The sequence below is a fragment of the Spea bombifrons genome, chromosome 4 (genome assembly GCF_027358695.1).
Source record: "Spea bombifrons isolate aSpeBom1 chromosome 4, aSpeBom1.2.pri, whole genome shotgun sequence".
NCBI classification, from domain to species: Eukaryota; Metazoa; Chordata; class Amphibia; order Anura; family Pelobatidae; genus Spea; species Spea bombifrons.
The window spans coordinates 86,350,661-86,378,234 of NC_071090.1; the positions used below are offsets into that span (position 1 = coordinate 86,350,661).

Sequence of the window (27,574 nt, forward strand, 5' to 3'; positions counted from 1 at the left end):
TGAGGTGAGCAAAACACTAAGGGTACTTTTAATAAAATTGAAATAAAATGTAAAATAAATGAGAAAATCTTTGCAAAACAGTTAACGTAGCAGATCATTCAGCTTCCTGACTATGGCTGCTACGTCAGGATGTAGAGTGCCACCTTGAACAGCCTCACGGTTTCCAAGGAACACATCCATCTTGCTGCCTAGATGGGAGAACACTGGGATTACCTGGGCCAGACTGGCAGTGTTTGAGCTTAAATTTTCTGTGGCATCCCTGAATGGTTTAAGGACTGCCACTAGCTGGGCGATCACTGTCCAATCCTCCCTATTCAATGGAGAGGTAATCCCAATATTGTGCTCTGAGGCAAGATTATGGATTGCCCTCTGCTGCTCCAAAATCCTCTCGAGCATGTCTAACGTGGAGTTCCACCGTGTACTGACATCCTGACGTAGGCAGTGTACGGGAAGACCTGACCTCTCTTGCTCTTCCCTCAAAAGTTGGCTAGCCTTAACACTATGGTGAAAGTGCCCAGCGATCTTTCTGCAGCGGGACAGAACTACTGCTGCCACATTAGTTCCTTCTGACATTGCTGCCTTCACTACAAGATGGATGATGTGGGCTGCACAGCGCACACCAACAATATGACCATCTCGCAGCGCTTTCACCATATTGGCACCTCCGTCAGTTACCACAAAACCAACTTCAACATTGGTGCCCGCCTCTGCTCCCACCCAAAGGCTAAACATTTTCCTCATCGCATGCAGAATGTTTTGGGAAGTGTGCTTTTCATCCATCACTTCTGCATGGAGAAGGAAAGATCGGTAGCCTGCTGCAGCAGCTTCCTTAGACACACCGGGCTGCCACCAGTGTGCTGTCAAAGAAAGAAAGGCATGCTGGCCGCTAGGTGCACTCCACAAATCTGTAGTGAAATGAACAGACTGACCAGCAGCCTTGGAAAGCTCCTCTTTCACTGCTGCAACACAGGACCGATACAATGAGGGGACAATGTTCCTGCTGAAAGTGGAACGTGACGGAACTGTATATTGTGGAGCCACAGCCGCCATCAATTGTTTGAAAGGCTCCCCTTCGATCATAGAGAAGGATGCCCCTCCAACAGCAATGAACTGACCAATCAGTCGCGTTACTTTATTGGCCTGCTGTTTGGGCATTGACCTTTTGGATTGGAATGCCACAAATTGTTCCAGGGTGGGCTGGACATGCAGTGCTCCAACCTGCCTTGGTCTCTGGCTGCCAGCACTAGTTGCTGCTGCTGCTGCTGCTGCTGCTATTGGCTCAGAAGAAGAAGCTGTTGGGGTTTTTCCATGGCCACCAGCTATGCTGCCTGCACTAAGTTTTACCTCTGCATCTTTCCCCAATAGCACAGCGTTGTGTTGAGTGCTGAGGTGATGCTTCATGCTAGCACTGGTAAAATGGCCAGACACTTTCCCTCTGCTTATTAGCTTCCCACAATGTTTGCACTTTCCATAGCGCCCTTCTTCAACATTTTCAAAGTGCTCCCAAATTGGGGCGCGCATAGCCTTGGAGTGTGCCTTGGGTGCTGCTCTTACTGCTCGGGGTGGATGAACAGAGGCAGAACTAGTGGTGGTGGGACTGGTGGTAACAGTACTGGCCATAGTGGGACTGCTAATTGCTTTAGATTTGCTAGGTTTTGCTGCTGCTGCTGGTGGTGGTGATGGTGATGATCGTAGCGGAGAAGGTGGAGGCTCAGGGGAAAATTGTGCACTAGTCATTTGGACACTGCTCCCTGAGGAATCTGATTCCTGACCACTCATCTCCTCTACTTCCTCTGGCTCATAGTCTAGCTCTTCATTAGCCAGATCGAATGGAATTCCTGCTAGGCTGGAGCTAAGACTGATATCGTCGTGAGACTCGTGACTAGTAGTAGTGCGAGCAGGAAGAATAGACTCTGCACTTGGCCTCTCAGTCTCAGGCTCCTCTGCTACCTCGCTAGGTGGAGTTCCACTATGTGTAGCCCTCTCTCTAACTGTCTTTACAAAAATTTTGTAAGGACTTGGTGGCTTGCTAGAGGTACTAGGAGGACATGGCGTGGCGGTACCAGTGGGAACAGTAGGCGCAGCACTAGTGGTGGTAGAGGCGGGGGTGGTGGTGGTGGTGGTTTTCCCTACAAAGGAATGAGATCGCTTTGGTTTGGGACCCCTCTGAGTCTTGCTGCTAATTTGGCTCTGCTTGGTACCTTGCATGCTGCTGGTGGATGGGGAAGATGCTGCTTGGGGCAAAAGGCACTTCTTTTTAGTCACTGGGCTGGTACTACTTGTGCTACCCTTTAACTTTGAACGTGCTTCTGGTGCTTTAGGCTTTCCGTAAAAAACCATAGAGCTTGTGGGCCTAGCCGCACTACTACTGCCTGCTTTTGGTGCCTTTCCTTTACTTGATGATCCTTCAAGCAATGCTTCCCCAAATGATAAGCGAGAGCTTGGCCTACTTGGCCGACTAGACTGACGCAAAGGCTGCATCTTAGAGCTGGTGGTGGTGCTGGTGGTGGTGCTGGTGGTGGTGGTGGTGGTGGTAGATGGAGCTTGTCCCTCCTTAGTCCCAAAAGGAGGATCCATTTCAAATTTTGTGTTGTGTGTGTAGTGTAGTGTAGTGTAGTGTAGTGTTTAAAAAACTATAAAAAAAAAATAAAAAAATAAAAATAAAAAAAAGGAAAAACGAATTAAAGACAAAAAAATTAGAGGAAGTTCTCTTCAGTGCTACTGCTTAAAAAGTAAAACTATGCACTACTGCACTGTGCTGTGTGCAATCTGCCAAAATCCTAAAGTTATTTAAATTATTAACTCAAGATTAACTATTTAATAACTAGCAGTATTTTATTTTTAATTTGAATTTACACGGGCCTAAGAGCTTAGCCTACCACTATGCTAGCCTAAAGCTATATTTCCTTACTATAAGTCTACCTCTAGGCAGACGCTCTCAAACCCACTAAGCTAAAGTGAGGTTAAATCAGATTCAGTATATGATTTATTAATTAATATTAAGTTATATAATATTAATAGATTAGAACTAATTTACTTATATATTATGTATTATAGATAGAAGAATATAGATTATGAATTAGAATTTAGAATTAGAATTATGAATTAGAATATTATTATTTATAATATATTATAGATTAAGATTAAAGAAGATTAGAATTATTTTAGTACTACAGCTAGTAGCTTGAAGCTTTGCTTAGTACAGCTCGTCACAGTCAATTTTTCTTGAAAAGAATTAGAAATAAAATAAAATGTCACAGCAAAACAGTTAGCTTCACTGCTTGCTGCACTCACTAGCCCAACAAGTTCACTTCACTGATGGACTGAGGTGAGCAAAACACTAAGGGTACTTTTAATAAAATTGAAATAAAATGTAAAATAAATGAGAAAATCTTTGCAAAACAGTTAACGTCACTGCTTGCTGATCAAAAAAAAACACAGCACTTATGCGGCTGCACTCACTAGCCCAACAAGTTCACTTCACTGATGGACTGAGGTGAGCAAAACAAATGAAATAAAATGAAAGATTAATTAAGAAAAATTGACTTGGTCTCTTACTGTTGCTAAAACAAAGCACAAACTATAGAGCTGCAGCACCAGTACTAATAAGATTAGCTGAACTATACGCTAGTAGTAATTAATTAATATTATTACTTTTATTTATAGCTAATTTAATTAACTATTAAGACAAGAAAGAATTATAGAATTATTGATATTACTGATTTTAGATTAGACACTAGTAGATGTCTTGAATGTCTACAGTACACTCTACACTAGTATACTATTACTAACTATAACTGACAAATATATATATAAGTTTATAATGAATTCAATTATTAATTATATTAATTAATATTACTGATTTTAAATTAGACACTAGTAGATGAATGTCTACAGTACACGCTACACTAGTATACTATAGAATATATATATATATGACTGACAAATATATATATATATAATAATGAACTATTAAATTATAGATTCTATTAAATTATTATTTATAAATTCTATTTAATTTATTTAAGCAGGACAGGCAATAGGCACTAGTGCCAGCCCAGGGCAAGGGCACCCCAGTGCCACTAAGGCACTGGGTGCACTGTCAACTCAACAGCACTTACACTACAGTTGATGACAAATTAAATAAAAAAAATTAAATTAATCAAATTATTATTATTAAATTAATTATATTAAGTAGCACTGAAGTGAGGATGAAGTACACTGTGAGAAAGGCTTACCAGTCTCACACAGAACAGAACAATCTCTCTCTGTAACGCTCGGATGCAGCACAGCAGTGTTGCCAAAGCAGTCACAGCGAAAAATGAATGGATCTCTCAGGCAAGCTCTGGTCTTATAAAGGCGCCTTCAGAATTCAAAAATCAGCAGCACAGGCATTGGACGAGACCCTTAGCGTGACGTCACAAGAGTGAGCTGATTGGACAGACGAGGATCAGCTCACTCCTGTTTGAAATTTTGGCGGCTGCGCGGCAAAAACGAAGACGATCACGAAGAATCTTTGATTCTTCGTGGTTGTGAGTCTTCGTCTTCTCCTACGTTTTGCCGGCACTGTATTCTCTTCGGCGTGTCTTCGGAACGAACAAAAAAACGGCCTCTTCGTGCTCGTTTTCATGTTCGCCCGAAGACGAATGCGCAAGTCTACTAGAAACCACAGTGCCTTATTTGCCCCTTGCAACATACACTCTGGCACACATTCGTAAACACACAAATTTACACATTAATGCAAACAAACATCCTAACATTCATACCCCCTCCTTCCCATATTTATATTATCTTTTATTTATATAGCGCCAACAATTTACGCAGCGCTTAATACAATACATATATTCAAGGGGTATGACAAGACTAGATTTGACAGACTAAGACAAACCGATACATTAGGTGAAGAGAGCCCTGCTCGCGAGCTTACAATATACCCCCTTACCTCTCTCTCGTAGCTTTCGGCCCACTGTAAAGTAACATAAAATGCCCCCTCTGCGTTCCTGTCTCCTCTTGCCGGTTCAGAGTTGTTAAGAGAGGTCTGAACCGAACAAGTGGCTGCAAGGATTGCCCGGGTCCCCTAGAGAAACCCTGTAGTTACGAAACTGAGTAACTGCTTTCTTTCGAACATTGAGGAAACCATTTTGTCCAGGGAACAGTGATTCAAAAAGCAGATAAATAATCCAATCAAAGTGTAACTGCAACTTAATTTTACGCTAGATATTCTGGAAGCTATAAGTGAAAAGAAAAGCAGACAACGAAAGCATTGAACAGTGGCCCCTAATCCTCAATAAAGCAAGGCCCGGGAGCAAATTACTCACTGCCAGTGCCAACCCCTCCTTGCTTTATATTATAGTAAAAAAGCTTAATTCTGAAACATTGCTCCTTTGCTGCCCAGCTTCCAGGCATCTTTGACATGTGTATTTTACATGTCTGGTAGTAGTAGGGTGCAGGAATGAAGGCAGTGATACTTACTGTGCTTTGATAGAAAGCTGCATACTGGAACCAGCTTTGCAGGGTGTTTTTATACCATAATTAAATAAACACATATTTTTAAAAAATTACAACTCTTAGTAAAATAATTTATATTATAGGTTTTCATATAATGAACAGGTAGTTAGCTTTATAAAAGTACTTGGGATTTGTTTTTAATAAAGTGTTCTGTTCTGTTGATTTTCTTTAAGAAAAATATCAAACAGTGGAGGAGGCAGAAACCTGGAATGTCACAGTGTTCCACAAAACTGTGAAGATGTCCACATACCTGGTGGCATTTATAGTCTCTCAGTTCAGTTCTACTGGTGATCCAGGAAACAGCACAACCACCGGGGTAAGTTTATAGTGTTACAATTGTGTAGTCAGTGTAAATCAGCATGGGTATTAAATACCTTTTCCATGCAGCAAAAATTGTTTTAATAGGATGTATGGAAACTGAACTTGGTGGGGACCATGACTGCGTGTGAAACTTTTAGATTTGTGTTTTCTAGGTTCAGATCTGGGGCCGTAAAAAAGCTATTGAGGTTGAGAAACAAGGAGAATATGCATTAAGTATAAGCAAACCCATACTGGATTTTTTTGCTGAATATTATAAAGCCCCTTACCCTCTACCAAAAGCAGGTATGTATAACCTAAAACAATACTAACTATACCACAACATCAGAGATAATCAGAAAAAAGAGAATAATAACTAAGAACTTTGGCCAAGCTCAGTATAATGGGAACCCCAAAAATCAGTCAGTCAGTAATGTATCTTTTCTAACATAAAACAGATTTTCTGTTTGATAATGAGTTTGTTTCTTGTTGTGTGTGGCTCAGTGGTGTGATATGGAACTGCAAACTAATCTGAGAAAAACATGACAACTCACCCGGGTTTCTAACAGATTAGGCGATTTTTAAAATAAAATAAGATTTTATCCCTTATGTAAATATCACCGCTTTTCCTGGATTATGTTCTTTTATGAAAAGAAACTCATTTAGCAGTAAATTTTTTGGGGGAGGGGTATTTATGTTAATATCGATCCCCCACTAACTATAAAATCTGTTCTGCAGACCAGGTTGCTCTTCCTGATTTTAGTGCTGGAGCCATGGAGAACTGGGGGCTGGTGACCTACAGGGAGACTGGTTTGCTTTTTGACCCTCAAGTGTCATCTATTAGCAACAAGGAGAGAATAGCCTTATTGGTAGCTCATGAACTTGCTCATCAGGTATGTATTGTCTTTATTTGTTTCTTTATAAAATGTGTTTGTTTGAGGAAAAGCTCAGCATTTAACATTTTTAATTTTTGTTTTCTGCTACAAAGAAAAAGAACCCATCTTTCTGTCAACCTCACATTATCCCATTGCCCCATCAACACCTCTGATAATCTTAATGTTTATCTTCTTGATTTCTTAGTGGTTTGGGAACCTTGTGACGATACGATGGTGGAACGACCTGTGGCTGAATGAAGGGTTTGCCTCCTATGTGGAGTACTTGGGAGCAGACAAAGCAGAGCCTACGTGGAACATAGTATGTTTTTGATATCTTAATGTCTAACCTAAACATGGCACTAGCAGATTGGCTGGATAATATTTGATGGAAGTTGTAATTTAACAGTCATCTTTTGCGTTTTAACCAGCATATGGCATATCGATTATTAATCGGACAAACACATCATTTAGCTTGTTTGCGTGTAAGATGTTGTGCAGCTCTTAGATACATTGAAAGATACATTGAAAGCAAAAATATGAAATCGTTATACTTCTTGAATATGAAGGCCTTAGCTCTTCTACCAAAGATGGTGCTGTAAGAAATACCTCAGTTCTAAAGGAATATTAACTATAAGTACATGGGAACATTGCTAAATTAAAAGTTAAATAACATTGCTGGATTATGTATTCAAACTCTTAAAATGAGTCATTTCATTCTCTCTTCATGTCAGGGATAAAAAGAACATGCGCAAAGTTTGTCTCTCTCTCTTCTGGTACCACTGTGTCCCCTTCTACTTTAAGTCTAGGGATCAGCATAGGCCACTGTACCTCACGTTATCAGTCCTCTATGCTATGTATGTAATAAACATACATTTCTTTAATAAAACAAAGATTTATTATGAGATGTACAATGCTTAGAGGAAATGCAAACAGATAATGTTTATCTCTTATTCACCAGAAGCTCCACCGGTACAAATAGATTCCCCCCTTCACAAAGGCTACGTCTGTTACGGCAGGTTATCTTTTGAAGTGGAATCTATTGGAACAATAGAGTACTGATGGATAAGATATAAGAGATAGCTGAATTTTAAATCTTGTAATAATTTTGTGTGTTTATTTTATTACATCAAATCAATTCTCCTATTTTCTTTTCACATAAAATGAGGGTTAACATACAAGAATGTATCACCTCTTTGACCCTGTTTACAAAAGCAGAAAGCACCAACAATTAGATGCTTTCAAAACAGTAGAAAATTGTGACCTAGTTCAACTAGGCCTAGGATGGCAGTCCCATGGGGACAGCAGCCCCTCTGCCTCATAACCGAGGATAGATTGCCCAATTGGGCACCAAGTTTTATCAGACCCTTTTGTGGTGAGCTTGAGTTTTCTTTGTCTGGAGCACCTGAAATCATCTAGTAATAAAGCTAGTTTGCAGACAGAGTAATCCACACAAAAGATGGCCAAGACTTAGCTAAGGGGATTACAACAAGGAGCATCCTTGACCAAAAATGCACAGAATATGTTAGACTTGTACATTTGGATTTGTACACATTGCAAATGAACTTCAGCCATCGGGTGAACTTCAGCCAATTTATGCTATGATACACTTATGTGAACTTCTACCAAAATAGCCGAGCTTCTGGTGACATCTTCTGACCTTTTTGGAGGATTAGGGGAGAGGACATCATCTGAGCTGTGCCATTTTGGCAGAATTTCACTGGGAGGTGATGTCTAGTCTCTAATACATTTTTTATGCATACCTTGGTACTCACCCGATTTCACTGGAACAGCTGATTACTGTGCCTCTGGGTCAATATTTTAATCTTCCACTTTCAAGTTTTCAGGGAATACTCCTATAGATGGCCAGGTTTATTTGCATATTGGAGCTTAAATACAATATTTGGGAGAACAAACAGATCTGCGTTGAACTATAATTCAGGTCACCTTTCACTGATACACTTTAAAGGAAGAGGGGCTTTTTAGAATTGACATTGGTTAACTTGCCCTATCCCATTTCATTAAACCCCCACAGAAAGACTTGATAGTGCTGTATGATGTACACCGAGTAATGGCAATTGATGCGTTGGCTTCTTCCCATCCACTCACATCAAAAGAAGAGGAAGTGAACACTCCAGCTGAAATAAGTGAACTGTTTGACGCCATCTCTTACAGTAAGGTAAAGAGATCCAGACCAGCTAACGCTACTATGGTCCTAAATACCACAAGCAGGTGGAAGGAATTTAAAGGCTGCCCAAAGCTGCTTTTTAGTTCAAGTATATCCAACTTTTCGGTGATATTGGCTCTTGGATGCTATGACATCATGCAAATAACTAGCACAAAAATATATAGTGCACAACCTAAAAAGCATAAACGGTATAAACATTCAGATTCTCGGGTTGCTGCCAGTAATAATGACCACTACATAAATATAAAAAAGCAAGAATTCATTTGTACCTGTGTTTTCTTTAATTATTTTTTATTATTTTATTACTTAGGGCGCTTCAGTAATTCGGATGTTATCTGACTTTATCACAGAGGAGGTGTTTGTTGAAGGACTGGCTGTAAGTATCTTCTACTATGTAACCCTTATTAACAGAAAATAGAATATGTTTACTTTAAAACTAAACAATTCCTGTTGATTGTAGTACTTTTTAAGCATTTGAAAAAACGGGCATTCTGCTATATTTTAGACATAAAATAGACATTAACTGTAAAATCTCATGGATATAGATTGAAAATATTATATTTATTTTTTTAGACCTACTTGAAACAGTTTGAATATGACAACACTGTGTACAGTGACCTGTGGATTCATTTGCAACAGGTGAGAAACTGCACTATTCTATAACCCTTTACTTGATACACAACATACAAAGCACTTGAACACAGATGTGGAACTCTATAACTTCCCAATACAACCTAAGTCAGTCCAATGATTGTGAAACGTATATGAAGAGGGATTTTTACAGAATGTTTCAGTTATATTTCTCAATGTGTTTATCGTGTCTTCTTTCCAGGCAGTGAATACAAGTCCAGTTGGACCAACCCTTCCTCAGCCAATTGATAAAATCATGGATAGATGGGTCCTACAGATGGGATTCCCTGTGGTGAAAATTAACACAACAACTGGAACTGTAACTCAACAACACTTCCTTTTGGATCCAGAATCTGTCGTGACCAGACCATCTGAATTCAAGTACGTAGAACAATAAAAAAAAAACTATTATAAAGGACAATTCTTTTGATGAACATAAATCAGCTTTTCCCTACACAATGAGGTTTGCAGTCGTCACTCACAAATTGCAATAAATCAAAATTAGAAAAAATACAAAAAACTTTTATTCATGGTCCGTGGACTAGTTAAAAACATCCATATAAAGCATGAGAGAAAAAAACAGGCTAACAGGCTAATGTTTGCCCGTATACTAAAAGCTGAGTTTTCCCTACACAGCCTGATAACCCCTTTCTTACTAGGGGATATTATTGTATATTTGTTTCTTAAACATTGTTGAACAAATCTTTTTACAGTTATGAATGGATTGTGCCAATTTCATATTCTAAGAGCAATTCTTCTGGAAAACTCTGGCTCGAAAGTTCATCAGGTATGATGTATTTCCTTTATATGTATCTAAGATCATAATTTGTAAGCAGTTATGAGGGGGATGATTAGCGGTTACACTGATAGGTCCTTCGTCTTCAAAAGGACAGTTAACTGTTCCCGACAGCCTCACAACAGAAGAACTTTAAGTTAAGGTAGTCTGTGAGTACCTTAATATGCGTTCTTTAAAACAAAAAATAAATAGACTTACCGGAGGTAGAAGTGTGAATAAAACACAAGGAACAGGGATATTTTTCCACATGGGACAAAGTGGGGGCAGCTTCCCAAAAGGCTGGTTTGTCTTAGGGACCCATGCAAAATGTCCCTTGGACCTCATAACAGCCACCAAAGCTTGGAAGTCTGTGCCACCACTGGCATTGTCCTCTCCACAAGCATTTCCTCTCTCGTGTCCACATTTAGCTGTTGGTGTGGAGTGCCAGGACATGATGTCATATCCTGGTGTCCAATGGTAGGAAGTATGCAGACCCCTAACGATATCCATAAAGATAACCATGGTTACATTGGCTGCGCACACTTTTACTGTGAAAGACTTACCCAAGTATATGGTACCTAAGCTGATACCAAATGTAGGGGGTTATGTAGATACTGGTGCGGAGTGTTGAAAGCAGAACAGTCTACTGGAATGTTCCATTGGTTGCTATAGTGACTTCACTAGTTTTGCCATTTTTCATCAGAACTGCTCTTGCACCTAACCCACATAGACTGTAATGTAATGAAAATTACGGCTACAGAAACCAGTGACACACTAGTCTAGATGGTGCCACTTCATATAAAGCAGGCGTACTCCATTCATTTGCAATACTTTATTTACCATCAAAGGTTTAAAAAAAACATCCACTAGGGTAGTCTTAATGTAGAAATCTAGTTACGCTAAATGGTGTGAAGGCACTAATTCCATCCAATATATGGAACGAACTGTAGAAATGTATTAACCCTTTCCTACAGCTATGTTGCTAATTGAGCAATTTGTATTTTTTTAATTACTCTCTATTTCTTTTACCTGAACAGAAATATTTAATGAATTTAAGACCACTGGAAGTGAATGGCTTCTAGCAAATATCAATGTAACGGGATACTACAGAGTTAATTATGATGATGGAAACTGGGACAGGCTTATTAGGCAGCTGGAGAGCAATCATTTGGTGAGGATACTTTGTGGAATGATTATTTGCATTGGATACAAAGCCATGTTGGGAGCACATACATTTCTCTAAGAAAGTGATGGCGCCATTTATTTTTAGGTCTATGCTCATGCACAATGTTTATATAAATATATATATATTTTTTTTTTCTTTGTGTTGGTTTAAATAATAAAAAGTAATACACCAGGACACCGATCTGCTGGTGTTCCCCCATATGGTATAACGCTATGGGATCCCAGTGACACCAAGTTTCTCATTTTTTTTTACAGGCAATTCCTGTTATCAACCGAGCACAAATCATTGATGATGCCTTTAATTTAGCAAGGTGGGCCATACAAAGAATTTTATAAAATGTATCTGTGTGTAGTTGCACTTATATTAGGGTAGGGTGTAAATTTGGCACTAGTTAGGAAGACATCATTACATGGCTTCTATAATTTTAATATATAGCATGCATTAATATGATGCAGATTTTACAGTCACATTGGGAGATATGACTGCATAAAATGCCAGATGTTGAAGCAAATTTTACTTAGGCTTTTTCATCACCCTAATGGATCGCTTGTGATCATTTGCCCCTTTAATGTGAATTGCACCTTGGGGAAGAAATTGCCATAGTAACTATGGTCCAACACGGAGTTAGTAGTATTAAGTAACAAAAATTACCAATGAGTTATTAAGAGCAACTGCATGTGTGAATAAGCATATCAAACGCTGCCAGTGAACCCCCAAAGTTATTAATGTGCCTTTGGTTATTGGTTCTGACTATTGGATCTACAGCCCTACAGCCCTACAGATGCTTTGGTACTACCATCTCTCTCCATAGTATTAATAGGACAGTGATGGCAACATTTTCCACTGAAGCTGAAAGTTTAACAAGATAATTTAATGATGCTGAAAGCTCCATATGCAATATAATGACGCATATATAATAATATATGATATATTGTTTTTTTAATGTGGTAACAAGCATCTAGCGTTTACTTCGCTTTTTTTACTATTGTGTTAATGTAATCATGGAATTCACTTTTTAATTCAAATTCATTTTTCCCTTATGTTTCAGAGCCAAGTATATCAATACAACAAGAGCTTTAGACACCACGAGATACATCTCCAATGACACTGAATACATGCCCTGGCAGGCCATGTTCAGCAGCCTCAGTTACTTTACACAGATGTTTGATCGGACAGAGGTGTACGGGCCAATGAAGGTAATCATCTTATGCCTACTCTGGTAACTGCAATCACCCATGTGCATTGTATACTGTGTGTATATATATATATATGTGTATATATATGTGTATATATATATATATATATATATATATATATTTCCATGAAATAATTTTGTATTATTAGCACAGTGATAGAAAGAATGGATAGATGGATAGATAGAAAAATTGTATCGCTGGCAAACCTAAACTTACCTGCAAACGACATCTTCATTCAAATATATAATTATTTAAAATACTTAATTTTTTTTTTGTTTGAAATCTGCAATACAGGAGTTGTATGTAGACAAAACATCCAGCACATAATAGCAATAATAATAATTGATATTATTTTGAACAACAAAACTATGTATTTTTTTTTCTCTGCAGAAATACCTAAAACAGCAGGTCACCCCACTGTTTGAAAACTTTAAAGTTTTAACAGAAAATTTTACCAGCCGGCCAGAGTCCTTAACAGACCAGTAAGTGCAAAAAATAAGAAATTACTCCTTAAAACTTCATTACATAGATCCTGTCTTTCTTTGGTCCTGTTTTTGTTGCTGCATTGAGTAAAAGTGCTTTGCTATATTTTTGCTAGTTTTGCACATCATTTTGACTTAAATGAACATAAGAGAATTTTGATGATTCAGATAGTACAGTTTTGCCACCCACTGGTGACATTCGCTAAAACCAAATTTGTAATGCAGTTATATTTTAGTTGTTTGCATTTCTTTTCTTTCAGATACAGTGAAATAAATGCTATTAACACTGCATGTATCTATGGCATCCCTGAGTGTATTCAATTAGCAGCTAGCCTCTTCAGGGAATGGATGATGAATGGAACTAATGGGTGAGTTCGTTGGTAGAAGAAATGCTTATATTAGCTGATGCATGTGCTATAATTCCACCCTTTTCTTTTTTATGTATGGTAGTATTCATCCGAATCTACGATCCTCCATTTACTGCACTGCTATAGCGCATGGAGGAGTAGCTGAATGGGATTTTGTATGGAAAAAATTTGTTGCATCAGATATCGCACAGGAATCGGACAAACTGAGATCTGCTCTGGCCTGCAGCAAAGAGCCCTGGATTCTCAATAGGTAAGATTGGGGTTATCTGCTGGTTAGTTATCTGATAATGAAGTAAAGAATGAGATGATTATAATCTGATAACCTCTCCCAAAAGGAGTTGAATGATCAGCTTTCAAACCTAAAAGCTCTAGGCTTAAGCTGGACGGTGCCTCAATGGGTGTATGAATATCCTCAGAGAAGGCCAATAACCACATAAGAACTTTACCACAGATTCGATGGGCCAAAGGGTCATTATCTGCTGTGAATTTCAAATGTTTTAATTTCCAGCAAGGCAGGGTGCAGTGTGTGGATTTGTTCTCCCTTCTTTATATTCCTTTTTTTGCATGACTTTAGACTGCTTATATCCATTATTTAGCACAAATAAGACAACTTGACCACGAACAACATTGTGGAAAGATTTACGGCTAGGTATCTTGATGCTGATGCACAAACTAAAATATTTTGACCTTTCATAGCCTTGTTAACATGGATGTGAATGCTCTTAGGTTCCCAGCGTATCTACTATGAGAGGCTTATATGCCCATGATATTTTGCTTGAAACTATTTCCACAGACTTCTAGAGTATTCACTGGACACCTCTAAGATACGAAGACAAGATGCTGTCGCTACCATTAACAGTGTTTGCAGTAACGTGATGGGACAGAATCTTGCTTGGGACTTTGTAAGAGCCAAATGGAGGATTATCTTCACCCAGTAAGTATCTCCTCTATATGAAACACTTAGCGCTGTCTCTGTAATGCCTTTTATTAAACATCAAACTCTTGGAGTGTAACCATGGCATGCAGAAAACTATGCCTTTCTAATTGTTTGTATTTTTATTCAGGTTTGGAGGGTCTTCTTTCTCTTTTGGTAACTTAATTGAACGGGTAACACGGCGATTCTCCACTGAGTTTGAATTACAGCAGGTAAGGTGCAAATAAAATATGGTAATATTTACTAGGAGAAAGGGGTAGGCACGACTTACTGATGTGTTTCCTCTGAGTACCCATCTGTCAGTAGCTGAAATGTATCTGAACAACGTACATTCATGCAAAGCAGCATCCATATATATACCTTAGATATGAAATGTGACTGAACACGCAAACCCAACAGCTAGCTATACTCCAAGAAAGGAGAGGGTGATGAGCCAGATATTAGCTGGAAAAAACTATAGCACACCTCCTACCGTCAAACATTCCTCTCAATGTCCTTCTGGTTATTCCCAGGGAAACAACCATGGGGAAGTGAGCCTGGCTACTATGCCAGCACAGGGCATCTAGCATATGGATGTAGGTTTGGCTACCAGGATCGCTCCCTGAGCACACACTTCATCCTGTTTCTCCAACTCCATTCAATAATGAGGATTTCATTTGTATAAAAGAAAATGAAGGGAAATGTTTTACTAATTCTAGTTCTCTGGACCTTTGGCTGTCCTGGGCTTAGGTATAAAATGTTCACATTTATTTCCACCCACTGTACAACCCTTAACATAGTGCTGATTCTCTAATCGCATGGGGAAAAATCTAAAATACTTCAGAGCAGTAGCTTTCCAGTTAAGCAACCAGGCTGTGAGCATTGCTAGTTGTGTCTGGTAATTTTCATACAATATTAAAAGGGATTCACATTAACTTTGGGGTACACATGACATTAACGTTTTAACTTTATCACAGAGCTGAAATGTCTTAGAATGCATTATTAAAAGTGCTACAGACTATCCTTTCTGCTGCCTCTTTTTCCAGCTGGAGCAGTTCAAACTTGCCAACCAAGACATTGGTTTTGGGACAGCCACTCGGACACTGGAGCAAGCGATAGAGAAAACCAAAGCAAATATCAAATGGGTGAATGAGAACAAAGAGTCTGTACGTATATGGTTTGAAGACGCTATAAGACCAAGGAGCATCTAATATTTGCAAAAAAACAAAAATATGCCTCTTATGACAACTCAGTATTGCTTTATAATGTATGAGCGAATTCTCTTTTCACCATGTAAGACACATCAGTGATTTTTAGGATCCACATTTTATGTGTTGAAGTTTAAGGTGTAAGAATAATCAATTTTAGCAAAGTAATTAGTTAGCAAACCCTTTGTAACTTTGTTTTCTATGTAAAAAAGGTGCAAGCCTCTAATAAAATGCTAAATTAAGTCCAAGATTTATTTTATTTGTTTTGCATTCTAAGGGGTGAAATAAAACAAACATATTATGTTTTAAGTAGAAACGACTCTTTGATATCATATGGATAAATAGTCTTGTTCTTGAACAAAATGTGGGCATTAAATTATAATGCTAAGGTTTAAGTTGGCAAATGTGATATGAAAGAGAATGTCACACAACTAGCTGACAACAGTCAAGAATTGATGGGGATAATAAAGGTGGCAATACTTATGTTCTGATCCAAGGACTGCCCCTGATTGAAAAGGCAAAATAATGTTCTCAAAACATATAATTCAAGACATATATGATTCATGTTTAATCATAGGAGGTAAATTATAACTACAATAGATAATGTAACAGCACAATGCAAATAGTACGCAGTTCCGAATATGGTTGGAATCACAGGCTGTGGTGGAGATTTATTTGGTCAGTTTGGTGGTTTGGGTCGGTCAAACATAGTGTGTATGTCATCGCTAGGATTACCAGTGACTATAGTCCAATGATTTGCATTATCTTCCACTTTATGCCCATTTAAGAAGGTGTGTGCTGTGATTTCACATTCCTTGCCAAATATCGTCCTGAAAATCAAGGAGAATTTAAAATGTAAACAGCTGGAACCTGCTTTGTCAAGGAATGTTATATGGTAAAACCCCCGAAAGGTATATATTTATAAAACAATGGCTAAAAAGCTGCCTTGTGATAAATATTAATTACAAAACTGTCGCCTTCCAAAGGTCTTGAACCTGACTCTTTAACGGTATCATACCTGGGAACTCTCATGGTTTGACCCTGAGTCTTAGGGATTTTGCCTCAATTGTTAGGTGAATGGGTAAATTCTCAGTCACACAGTCTGGAATTCACTCCTTCCTATTCCACATTGCTGTGATCATATGTAAGGCTCCCAAGTAATACTTTTGTTACCAGTTTGATTTGGTTGGTATCTTGGCTTGAATGCTGGCGACTCAATTAAGTGTATCTTTAAATAATGACAACTCAAGGTTTCCATGAGGACTGGTCTTATAGTCATTACATAAAATCTTCACTACAGGCTATTAAAGGGTTAATACTTCAAAAATTTCAACTCAGTTCCCAAGTATGAGCATTATAGAGATGCATGTAGGGGCTAAGGGTATTTAAAACCTGAACTTATACTACATGGTCAATTAAGTAACATTGACATATCAGATTATACATGAATATGAATGTTTAAGGACACAAAGGCTTCCATTATGCTCTTAAGAGCATGCACAGCAACATAGGAACCGCTATATATATATATACATACCGTATTTGCTCGATTATAAGACGACCCCCCAAAATCTGAATATTAATTTATGAAAAAAAGAAAAAGCCTGAATATAAGACGACCCTATAGGGAAAAAGTTTAGAGGGCGTATAGAGGGTTAAAAGGCATTTCTGGAGGCAGAGTGGCATTAAGGGGGTTAAAAGGCATTTCCCAGAGCACTCTGCCTCCAGCAATGCCTTATGCCCCCTCATTTAACACTCCCCCTCCCTCCCTCCTCCAAACTTACCGGTGCTTCTGAGTCGCCGGTGCTTAGTCCGGGCAGCGTGTAGAGCTCTACGTGCTTGAGCGGAAGTTGTCTACGTGAATCGCATAGAGCTCTACACGCTGCCCGGACTAAGCACCAGGGACTCAGAAAGCACCGGTAAGTTGGGGGGGGCATAACACAGGAGGATCCAGGTCCCCTGCATCGCTGCGGGGGATCTGGATCTTAGTCTCATAGTCAGACCTATTTGAGGTCTGATTATAAGACGACCCCGATTATAAGACGAGGGGTATTTTTCAGAGCATTTGCTCTGGAAAAAACCTCGTCTTATAATCGGGCAAATATGGTATATAAAAGAACTCTGCATTACTTACCACAGGACATACTTCCTCAGTACAGCTAAACATTGATTTGTTTTACTGTGAACGATCAGGAGCTTTGTGTTTGCCTGTTTAAAACAAATGTACAGTTCAATTTATTTTTACAAATACTTCTACTACTCTACTACTTTCTACTACTCTTCTTGGAATACCCGAAAGGTTTGCAGTCCTTAAGTCCATAGAAGGAAACTGCTGAAGTAGGGTATAATTTGTTTTTATACAGATATAATTATAAAAAGGTGTTTTAGAGTTTGTATTTTTATCCAACAGGAGACAAATGGCATAGAATTCTGGAGAGTGCACAGGTCAGAAAAAGGATCAGCTCTTGGTTTTTGCAACCAGATCATATTATAGGTTACTATGGTGATAAAACCGCATTCAGAATTTTGCAATAGAATCGTCCCTTATACATAATTCTCAATTGTCCACTGGTGGAACTAAAGAGTTTAGCAATAGTGCAGGCCCCTAAAATGCATGGCAATATCTGCAGAACTGGCTGTGTTTATTTTTTTAAGTAGGGGATTTAACATGGAATCTCTGCTATACAGACTTTTGGAGATATATATATATATAGATAGATAGATAGATAGATAGATAGATAGATAGATAGATAGATAGATAGATAGATAGATAGATAGATAGATAGATAGATAGATAGATATATATAGGGATTTGGAGATTTGTGACGCGAAAGCTGTATTAGGGGAAGAGGCCAGCCGCAAGTAGAGATAAATGGTTGCAGGAATAATAAGGTACAAAAGGTATAGCTATGATCAAGCATGATGAAAGCGGGTCTGGAGGGTATGTTTAAAAGGGAAGAAGGGAGGTATAAAGGTAGCGAAGGGATGGAGAGGTATGAAGAAGAGAATGGGTTGAAAATGTTTGAAAGAGGGCACTTGAAAGTATGAAGATTTTAAAATGATGGAGAGGAAAAAGTAGTGATGAGGGGGAAAAAGTGATAAAAGTGAATGCATGGAGCATACAAAACACAAATGGTTGTGGGTGTGGATTTTTGGGTGGGCATCCTCACCACTGCACCCCCCTCCCCGCAGACTATAGCATACCGGTACAGGAAGACCTTCATGCTCCAGCCTCATCTGAGGATCCAAATAAACAGCTTGCCAGCAGGTCTCATAGGATTGCTGGTCTGTTAGACTGACCTCCTGTAAGCATGACTTCTTACTGCATTTCAGAAATGTCTTCTGATCACTTCTCAGACGGAACTGAAAAACGCAAACTATTAAAGTACATGACTTAATTCAAAACACCTGTTGAAAAAAAGCAGGAAAACTTAATCTCAAGATCCTGTCTATCCCATATCTTATCCTAATTTCTTATATTATATGTAATATACACTATATATATATAGTGTATATATACAGTACAGCAGATTATAGATTGCTACCTAATACATCTAATGTATAATATGTATATATAAATGCTCCCTATTTTATGTGCAATAAGGACCACCTCTGATGACATGTCTGGTAATGGAATCTTAGCAGACTGATTTACAGGCATTGCTTATGTATAGTATAATTACACAGCTTCAGAGCAACATGAGAGTCATTTAAGAGCTTCTAAACAAATGTAAACAGATGCCGAAAATTATCTAAAATCTAATAATAAATGTAACATTACTAGATTTATTTTTATTTACTTACATGCCCCATGAAACCTTCTAATGTTCTCAAAGCAAAATTCTGCCCAAAATGAAGTGTCTCTCCAACTTCACTTCCATCAACACTGTAATCAAATGTACATGTTAAAATAATCAGAAAACATACTAGTGACTTGTAATAGTCCTTGGTGTGATGAAAGAAGTGTATAGCTGCCCCACTGCCTCTTATCTTCATGGCAAAGTACCAGGATCTGTATGGAGGCAGTGCCGATTAGGTTCGAGAGGAAGTGGCACACCAGGGAGTCTGACCTCCCAAAAGGGCAGTCATGTTGTATTATAATTACCATTTTCATTATGCTTGTAGAATAGATTCCAGAATATGTTATGCTTTCTATTCTTTATTACTTGAAAACAAGGATCCTAACATAGGAAGTTTCTATAGATAACTTACTGTTATTGTTATTAACTTTCATAAGTTCAGGTGTTAAAATCTCCCTTTACTGTATGTTCCTATGAGCACAATACAAGAGCCAGAGGATGTTTTAAGCAGATTAATGCCCATATTATTCTAAAGGGACCTCAAAGGGTGTGGAAGTGGTAAGATGCAGGCTCATTATAAATTTATATCATATTTTTTCAAAGAAAAGGGATGACCATAAGTCTTGCTTTGTTTATATAAAATTATTATTTTTATCACTAAGTTATAGATAAAATGCCTTGAATCTTTTTGCTTGGGGCACCTAAAAAGCCTAAAATTGCCCCTAGCAACAGCTCCTTGGCATACATTTCCATCCGGCATGATGTCACGTACCTGGTAATGATGAAACTGTTTCTTTCACACGGCTTCACATTAGTGCTGGCACTAATCCCGCATGGTAGTTTCAAGTGGCTCTTTGTATGCACCGCACTTTCATCTGGATTTACACACAAAGTAAAACTTCCAAACACAGGAGAGGGGTTACTCATACTCTCCTCCGCATTCTCAGGGTTTAGCAGCATCACTACGTCCCCGAAGTGCAGAAGTCCATCCTTAGAAATGGAAAGCTCTGTCTGTAATACAAACAAAGTCATTTGCTTACATTTTTTTTAAAGGCAGAAAGTTGCCAGCTGCTAGGGAGTGAAGCTCCTATCATTCCAGCCAGAGGCGGACATCAGTCATCTTAGGCACTTACTTAAGCTGCACCCACCTCAGGTAGATGCCAATATATTTACCTGGCTGGCTGCTTATAGGTAAAAAAAAAGAACGTAAAAACAGGAGGGTCTTCTGCTCAAAGACCTTAAACAGGGCAGGATTTCACAGCATCACTGAGCACAGACTGTGGGTTCCACAGGACTGAAATGGAGGAACTCACTCGGGTTTATAAAAAACATTTACTAAAAACCTCTTTTCAGTTCCTCCAGATCATAGGATACACAGATACTAAGACAATATTCTGTGCTTTATTTTAAAACCATTGTAATTAGTTATTATTATAATAATATTGATTTAAGAAGAAGAATATATCCCCGATAATGCTCAGGTTAAGGTTTACCTTCTTCAAGATATTTTTCTTTAAATTGCTCGTTTTCTGTAAAAGCAATTCCCCTCTATCTCTCTTCTCCAAGAAATCCTTCATAACGTCCTGTGTGGATGAACAGGGAAAAAAAGTGAATGATCCTATAAATGTAAATACAATCATAAATTATATTGATCTAATTCATTTTTGATATTTTTTATTTATACTTTTCTGTTGAGGATAAAAATTAAACAAATCAATATAAAGATAAAAAAAAACACACAATAAAGTCTGTGAAGTTGATGAAATCCTTTAAACTTCTATAAAGTTACAAATTCATGTTAGATCATATGCACCCCAGCTTATCAAGTTATATTTCTTCTATTTTATATTTTTTATTCTATTCTTATATTTTTCTATTTTATTGCGTTTTCATTTTGTTTTGTAAACTATTATATACATTTTTTTAATTATAGTAACTTCCTTCCATTGTTATGACAGATATGGCCGCATATGTTGGTGATGTAATGAAAATGTTATCTTTTAACCCTAATGATGAACGAATGTATTTATCCTCCTACCTGTTGCAGAGAAACATCTTCATTCCAGTTACCGACCCGGACAGACGGGCAGAAAGTTCGTACGCTCATGTCGTAAGCGTCCTGTTCCTCTTTCAGCGGTGTATTTTAGTTGTTATGGCAACCCGGTCTGTTTCCAGGTTACCGTAGAGACGGTGACGAGATTCTCGGAAGGTCGTGATTATACTCACAAAATGTTTATCCGCCATGTTGTGAGTGGAAAGACAGAACAAAAAAGCAGCAGTTTGTGCTGTACTGCTGCCATCTCGTGGTAGCAGTGGGTATTGTGTGGAATGTTTTAACCGCTATTCTAAATAACCACCACCGTTGGACGTTTATGAATACGATGTTCATAATGTAAAAGCAGAATGAGATCTGATTTCATATGAAATATAGGTGACTAACATTGCGTAGGTTCGTCTTTAATAATTTGTGTCAGTTTTGGAACAGTAACATACAAAGTATAAAGCAATACATATCATGTACATGATGAGCAAACATTCCAGAACATTGTTTTTAATGGCTAAATTAGGTTGTTGGCGTCAGTAGAAACACCTGAGCGGTTGTCAAATCAAGATTAAATTTTGCAGGTGACCAAAAACCTGGACGTGCTGCGGGATCCTAAGGCAACAGTGTGGATATAGCTACATCCTGCTCTGCATTATACATAAGGAACGAAAGGTGTGCAGGAGGAAGCGAGCTTCTGCAGATAAAGGGGATTTTCTCTTAAAGTCTTAAGAGGCTGTGTGTGCCCTTTGTGAAAAATTGTGGGCCATCACGGGACGGTGGGAACGCAGCGGGGTCATGTAAAGTGAGGTTACATGGCCCAGCTGTAACAGCCAGAAACAAGCTGCATGCAAGGTAAGGGGGAGAGAAAGTGAGTGAGAGGGAGTGAGTATGTATGTATGTATGAGTGAATGTATGTATGTATGAGTGTGTGTGAGCATGAATGTGTATTAGTATGAATGTTTAAGTGTGTCTGAGCAGGAATGTGTAATAGCGTTAAGATTTATGTCTGTGTTAGCACAAATGTCTACGTTTAAAAGTATGTGTAAGCAGGAGTGCGTGTGAGCATGAATGTGTATGTGTGTGAGACAGGGAGTGTGTTAGCATGAGCGTATAAGTGCGTGTTAGTTTGTAAGCATGTGTGTAAATGTGTGTCACTACGCAGGTGATTAACATTGGTGGGTCGGCATCTAGCCACACCTCAACTCAGGTGCCCTGATTTGGACATCTACATGTTGGAGTGTATGGGTATATAGACTGACAAATATTTATATAATAAAGCATCTATCTTATGCATATCTGCATTTTCAACATTTAGTAATAGAATCCTCCAGGTGACATGCCCCACTCCCCACCTCCGCCCCTATCAGTGGGTAGTTCTGGCAGCTTCCCGAAAGGGTAGGCTCCAGGTAGCCAGAGCCCAAGGGTTCCCAGGTATGCTGATTGCCCAATAGGACCCTAGTGTGGTGGCAGAGGGGCCTTGTCAACCTATGCCTGAATACATCACCATTCACCAGTCTTTGCAGCCATCTAGAGATCTATGGGAATAGACCACTGAGATATGACATCAGAGCTCAGAGTTCTGCTTAGAAGTGGCAACACAGACCTTGTTTCTTTCTACACCTCAGTGGGTCAGTCTGGGGAGAGTTGAGATCTTCTCAACCAGCTCATGACCACCACTGCCTGCAAACGTGGAATAGTGGGAAATCTTGGTGGGATAGTGGCTGAAAATGACTTTCCCAGGATATGCAGGGCAGTTGGGAGGTAAAACATGATACGGCACTGTGATACGGCACTGCAGCATCTGTTGTCACCAGATAAATGGCAATATGTCACCCATGCATGTCCACATAAGACACCTTGGACATTAAGACACAAAGTCTGAGACAATATTGGCAATTCCTGTTTCACTCCAAGTCTAAGCTTTTCCATTTTTGTGGCCAAAAAAAGCAACACTTGAAAGAATCTTTAACTGATTAAAACATGTAGTGTAAATAGCTGCACCTTTCACCTAACAAAAACGTATATCTTCAAACATTTTCAGGATGCTTTTGACTGCATCTAGGGATATACAAAGTCATCAAGTTTGTAAATGCTGCTCTTAGGAAAAACTCACGTAATCGCTCGCAAATAAGATCAGGACATTAGTGCTGGAGAACTGCCACCTGGTTCTAATTTTAGAACAGACTCAGCAGATCACTTCCTGGAGGCATCCGACTGTTTGTGTTCTGACACTCGTTCCAATCTCATTGCAGATCCGAGCAGAATACTCACTGCTGGCGTGGTTGAAGTGTTAAGACGGTAATAAAATCAGTAATAAAATCACAGGTATATGGGACAGTAACGTTTAAATGAAGAAGTATAAAGAAACGTACACTGGCACCGATTAAGATTTATTTATCACTTCTAATCAATTAGACGTCTTTTTTTGAAGTATTGAGCATCCCAAATATTAGCAACATCATAAGGGGCTTATGATCATAGTAAGGAACACCTACTCAAAGCTTGGAAGTAGCATGACAGCGGAGTAACAAGCTTCTTCATCATCCAGGTGGGGGTGATGTTTGCCTGTGCGCCTGGCATTAAAGGTGTGGCAAGCTCGTATGCATGACTAAGCCAACCTCTCAATTCAGGCTGTCCATATTTCCTAACACCCCAGGGACCCGTGACTTATTTTGAGCAGGTCTGACCTTACTATATAGGCACAGGCTAGAGCACCGATCCGACGAGGTGATCCCACCACCACCACCACCACCAGGCTCTCTACAGTGTAAGCAAGTGCAAGAGAACACTCTGGCTTTATTGTGCGTCCTGCTCACAGATATATTCAGTAGTGCTCATAATATTCTTGGTGCTGTGGCCAGCTGCTTCTTGGGATTTGTTTTATCTTGTTACTGGAGCCACATACCTCGGTATAGTTATTGGTTACTTGATATTTACCACCATTCTGACCTCTCAAATTGTCACATTTATGAGCTTCTTGGAATTTGCTCCTCCTCTGTTCCTGTTGTGGAAAGACGTCCATATAGTATTATCTATGAAAACCGTACCGGAAGCTGTCCAATGTAACACTGATATCTGAAGAGTCTGTCTTTGTTTGAGGAACAATAGAAGTAACTACACCCATCCTGAGTGTTGGTTGTAAGGTTGTCATGATGACAAAATCCTCTGATTTCCAGTCCCTATAGGACTGTTCCCTGGAAACTGTACTATAACCAATTACAAGATCTGTACAGAAGACTTTAAATTACAAGATCTATTTTATTCATCAAGCCAATTTGTAATGAGAATGGGAAAGCATGAATGAATGAGTCAGAATATATACAGTTATAAGGAGTCAGCCAGTCCAGCCAAGGCAAACATACACATTTGCCAATTTTGTTTGGGTTTGGCACGGTTACCAACTATATGCTCACTTTGTGTTATGTTATGACACATTCGATTCCACTCCAGCATCGCAATAACACAAATTAGGGCCCAATTTCTGGGCAACACACAACCAATTGAATTACATAAATTAGGCGATGGTTAGGATTTAGAACCAACTGCCCAAAACAAGGTTGCTTAAGCCTTAGGATTATAGTTCGGCGGCAGCAGCATAGAAGGGTTCCACGCCCTAGAAAATATGGTGCCTGCCATTATCAGTGTTGGCTACCAGTCAGAATGAGGGTTGCGAGTTGTAGGGATGATCTGCTCCTGGTGGTCTTGTGGGAAAATGGGAGGAAGGCAGGAAGCCACCAATATTTTTGTCCCTTGGCTTCCTACACGGCCCAACTGAGGGAACAGATGAGATGGGCCCATGGCACTTGTTTGCAACTATACCCCCCTCTGGTTACACCAAAGCTTGAAAATCTCTGCTACCAAGATTTACTCCTATATATTTTATATTATTATGGAAATGCAACAGTTCAAAATATGTTATGCTAGTCACTGTTTTATCCAAATACAGAAGCAAAATGAGATGTAACTAAATGAGATGCAACTAAACTCTGGAGACTGTGATCGCCTTCCTGGCACTCAAGGGGTTAATACCGTCCCTTTTGTCAGCCATTAAAGTGATGTCATATAGAGAGAATGTACACAGCCCTTGGAGCTTCCTGCTGCAAATTCTCAGCTCCCGGCTATCGTTCGCATTTACACGCCTCCATTTCTTTATAAAAAAAAAAGAGAGCAGTGAATGAAAGAGTTCCTTCAGGACAAAAATCTCTAGGCCCCTTAATCGGCAGGCTAAGCCGGTTCATAGAAAAACAAGGAAAGAATGCCACAGATCTACCTGCAGATTATTCCAGATTAACACTGCATGCGAATGTTCACTGTAGGACCCTATAATAAAATATGATTAGTATTATAACAAGGATTCTGAAAGTGGTCACACATTAAAGAATGTTTCACAACGTGGAAGTAAAATGACATCATAAAAAAAATTATACAAGCATTAAAAAGCATCCTCATCCAGTAAAAAATGCAGTCTTTTATATGGATTGTGCCGTGATTTAGCATTTGACTCAACGACCGATGGAGAGCACCATCTCTAACCGTACGGCCCACAGTCCTATTTTGCTAGGTTTGTATTAAAAGTGTCCCGAGTAGGCCTTGTACACCTATATCTAATACTGATGACATCATAGTCCCGCTATAAGAGTCAAGTTCCATGGTCTCCCCTTCTTGTTGTTCTGTTCTGCATTTCTTTATACTTAGAATAGCTGTTGTGTGTAAATGTAACTCCACGGCAATAAAAAAAGTTCCCTACCCACTTCCAACACCAGCAACTGCCACCACCAAGCAAACGTCCCTCTTGCTAGCGCTTTTATTGTTAAACTTTTTCTCTCTGGAAATACTTAACGGACACATCAACATAAATTGTGTTATGAAAGATGAAACCCTGTGTGTGTTTATCATTATCCAATTACAGTAAAAGTATTTAAAATTCCATACATGGGGATCAATGCTATTTTGGTACATAATCTTACAATACATGTTGGGTGTGGAAGCTGTGAAGCTGCTGTGCACCCTTTGATTGTCCGGTGGAAGGGAGTGGTGGGAAATGTCTAACTATACCAATTCCATGGAGAACTAACCAAAACCATGACATCAGACGAAGCAAGGAGGATGGCCTCCGACATAAATCAAATGGACCAGATAAGAGATCCCTACCCAGGACGGGTTGGACCTGCATCACAGCCGATACCATATCAGCAAACATGTACACATCTGTTCAAAGGTTGGGGGGGGGTCAATTAACTGTTTTCATGGAAAACACAGATTTCCCACTGTAACATAACGGCAAAAGAGTTCTCTAATGATCAATTAGCCTTTTAAACTTAAAACGGATTAGCGAACACCTTGTGTCATTGGAACACAGGAGCGATGAGAGCAATAAAGAGCCTCTGTACGCCTATGACGATATTCCATTAAAAATCAATAGTCATTTACAACATTAACAACGTCTGCTCTGTATTTCTGATCAATTCCACGTTATTTTAATTGGCAAAACTTGCTTTTCGTTCACAAACATTTCTAAGTGACCCCAAACTTTTGAACAGTAGTGTGTATTACTTTAGATCTAGCTATAACCAAGTGTTAGTAGCATGGACACTATATTAGTGTTGAATTAAAACTAAAGAGCACAGAATAAGGGCCACCTCCTATAACCCGGCAGAGCCTTGGCTCCAGATAAAGGAGTTCCAAATGTTGGCTCAGTTAAGAAACCGTGTATGTGATGAATCATATCAGAAGTTACCGCACTGCATCTGCAACTTACTGATGCACCAAAGCTATAAATATTTTTCACATATCGTAAGTTCTTTTAACTTAGTCTAATGTTCCGGACACCCACCCTGAAGAACAATGCATATTAAAAGTTATGTGCAGGGACATGTGTCCACCCAATATATCTCCTGCATGGTGTTTAGCTGGGGTGGGGAGTGAAGAAAGGGGCAATTGCATATGGGATGGGTTTGCAGAATTCACCGTGCATTTGCAAAATACAGACCACAACTAAAAGGCTCTACACGACTATCATATGCAGTAAAGGGTACATACGATGGCTGCACAGACCCTTCAAAGTCATTCAAATTTAAATGTATCGATGGGAACTTTCTTTCCCTGCA

The 27,574-nt window shown here is 39.0% G+C and overlaps 2 protein-coding genes across 3 annotated transcripts in view; one reads left to right on the forward strand and one right to left on the reverse strand.

Moving 5' to 3' along the window:
- The window catches only part of LOC128492370 (aminopeptidase N-like), a 31,313-nt gene extending 15,498 nt beyond the window's left edge, over positions 1-15,815 (forward strand). For both annotated transcript variants that reach the window (XM_053464898.1, XM_053464899.1), the window contains 18 exons: positions 5,682-5,824; positions 5,982-6,111; positions 6,544-6,698; positions 6,886-6,999; positions 8,713-8,856; positions 9,176-9,241; positions 9,439-9,504; positions 9,698-9,876; positions 10,209-10,282; positions 11,308-11,441; positions 11,711-11,766; positions 12,505-12,652; positions 13,043-13,134; positions 13,395-13,502; positions 13,585-13,752; positions 14,296-14,436; positions 14,567-14,648; positions 15,462-15,815. In XM_053464898.1, the coding sequence (XP_053320873.1) occupies positions 5,682-5,824; positions 5,982-6,111; positions 6,544-6,698; positions 6,886-6,999; positions 8,713-8,856; positions 9,176-9,241; positions 9,439-9,504; positions 9,698-9,876; positions 10,209-10,282; positions 11,308-11,441; positions 11,711-11,766; positions 12,505-12,652; positions 13,043-13,134; positions 13,395-13,502; positions 13,585-13,752; positions 14,296-14,436; positions 14,567-14,648; positions 15,462-15,626 (2,165 nt within the window). In that variant the 3' untranslated portion in view covers positions 15,627-15,815. The remainder of the gene's footprint in view (positions 1-5,681; positions 5,825-5,981; positions 6,112-6,543; positions 6,699-6,885; positions 7,000-8,712; positions 8,857-9,175; positions 9,242-9,438; positions 9,505-9,697; positions 9,877-10,208; positions 10,283-11,307; positions 11,442-11,710; positions 11,767-12,504; positions 12,653-13,042; positions 13,135-13,394; positions 13,503-13,584; positions 13,753-14,295; positions 14,437-14,566; positions 14,649-15,461) is intronic.
- A 345-nt stretch (positions 15,816-16,160) lies between these two features.
- CFAP161 (cilia and flagella associated protein 161) lies at positions 16,161-21,745 on the reverse strand. Its single transcript, XM_053464901.1, has 7 exons — positions 21,462-21,745; positions 20,917-21,006; positions 20,196-20,434; positions 19,428-19,509; positions 18,828-18,986; positions 17,758-17,831; positions 16,161-16,453 (listed from the first exon to the last, which is right to left on the reverse strand). Exons 1-7 carry the CDS (start codon positions 21,528-21,530, stop codon positions 16,303-16,305), a joined length of 864 nt encoding a protein of 287 aa, XP_053320876.1. The 5' UTR covers positions 21,531-21,745; the 3' UTR covers positions 16,161-16,302.
- Positions 21,746-27,574: the final 5,829 nt, after the last annotated feature.

What these genes read in the sequence shown, in the direction of transcription:
- CFAP161 (XM_053464901.1), bottom strand. Translation starts at nt 21,530, where the DNA reads ATGAGCGTACGAACTTTCTGCCCGTCTGTCCGGGTCGGTAACTGGAAT. An exon ending in AACAGTTTCATCATTACCAG is followed by an intron (nt 19,510 to 20,195) that starts GTACGTGACATC and finishes ATTTGATTACAG; the next exon opens with TGTTGATGGAAGTGAAGTTG. An exon ending in ATGAAGGTCTTCCTGTACCG is followed by an intron (nt 17,832 to 18,827) that starts GTATGCTATAGT and finishes TGTTTTAAACAG; the next exon opens with GCAAACACAAAGCTCCTGAT.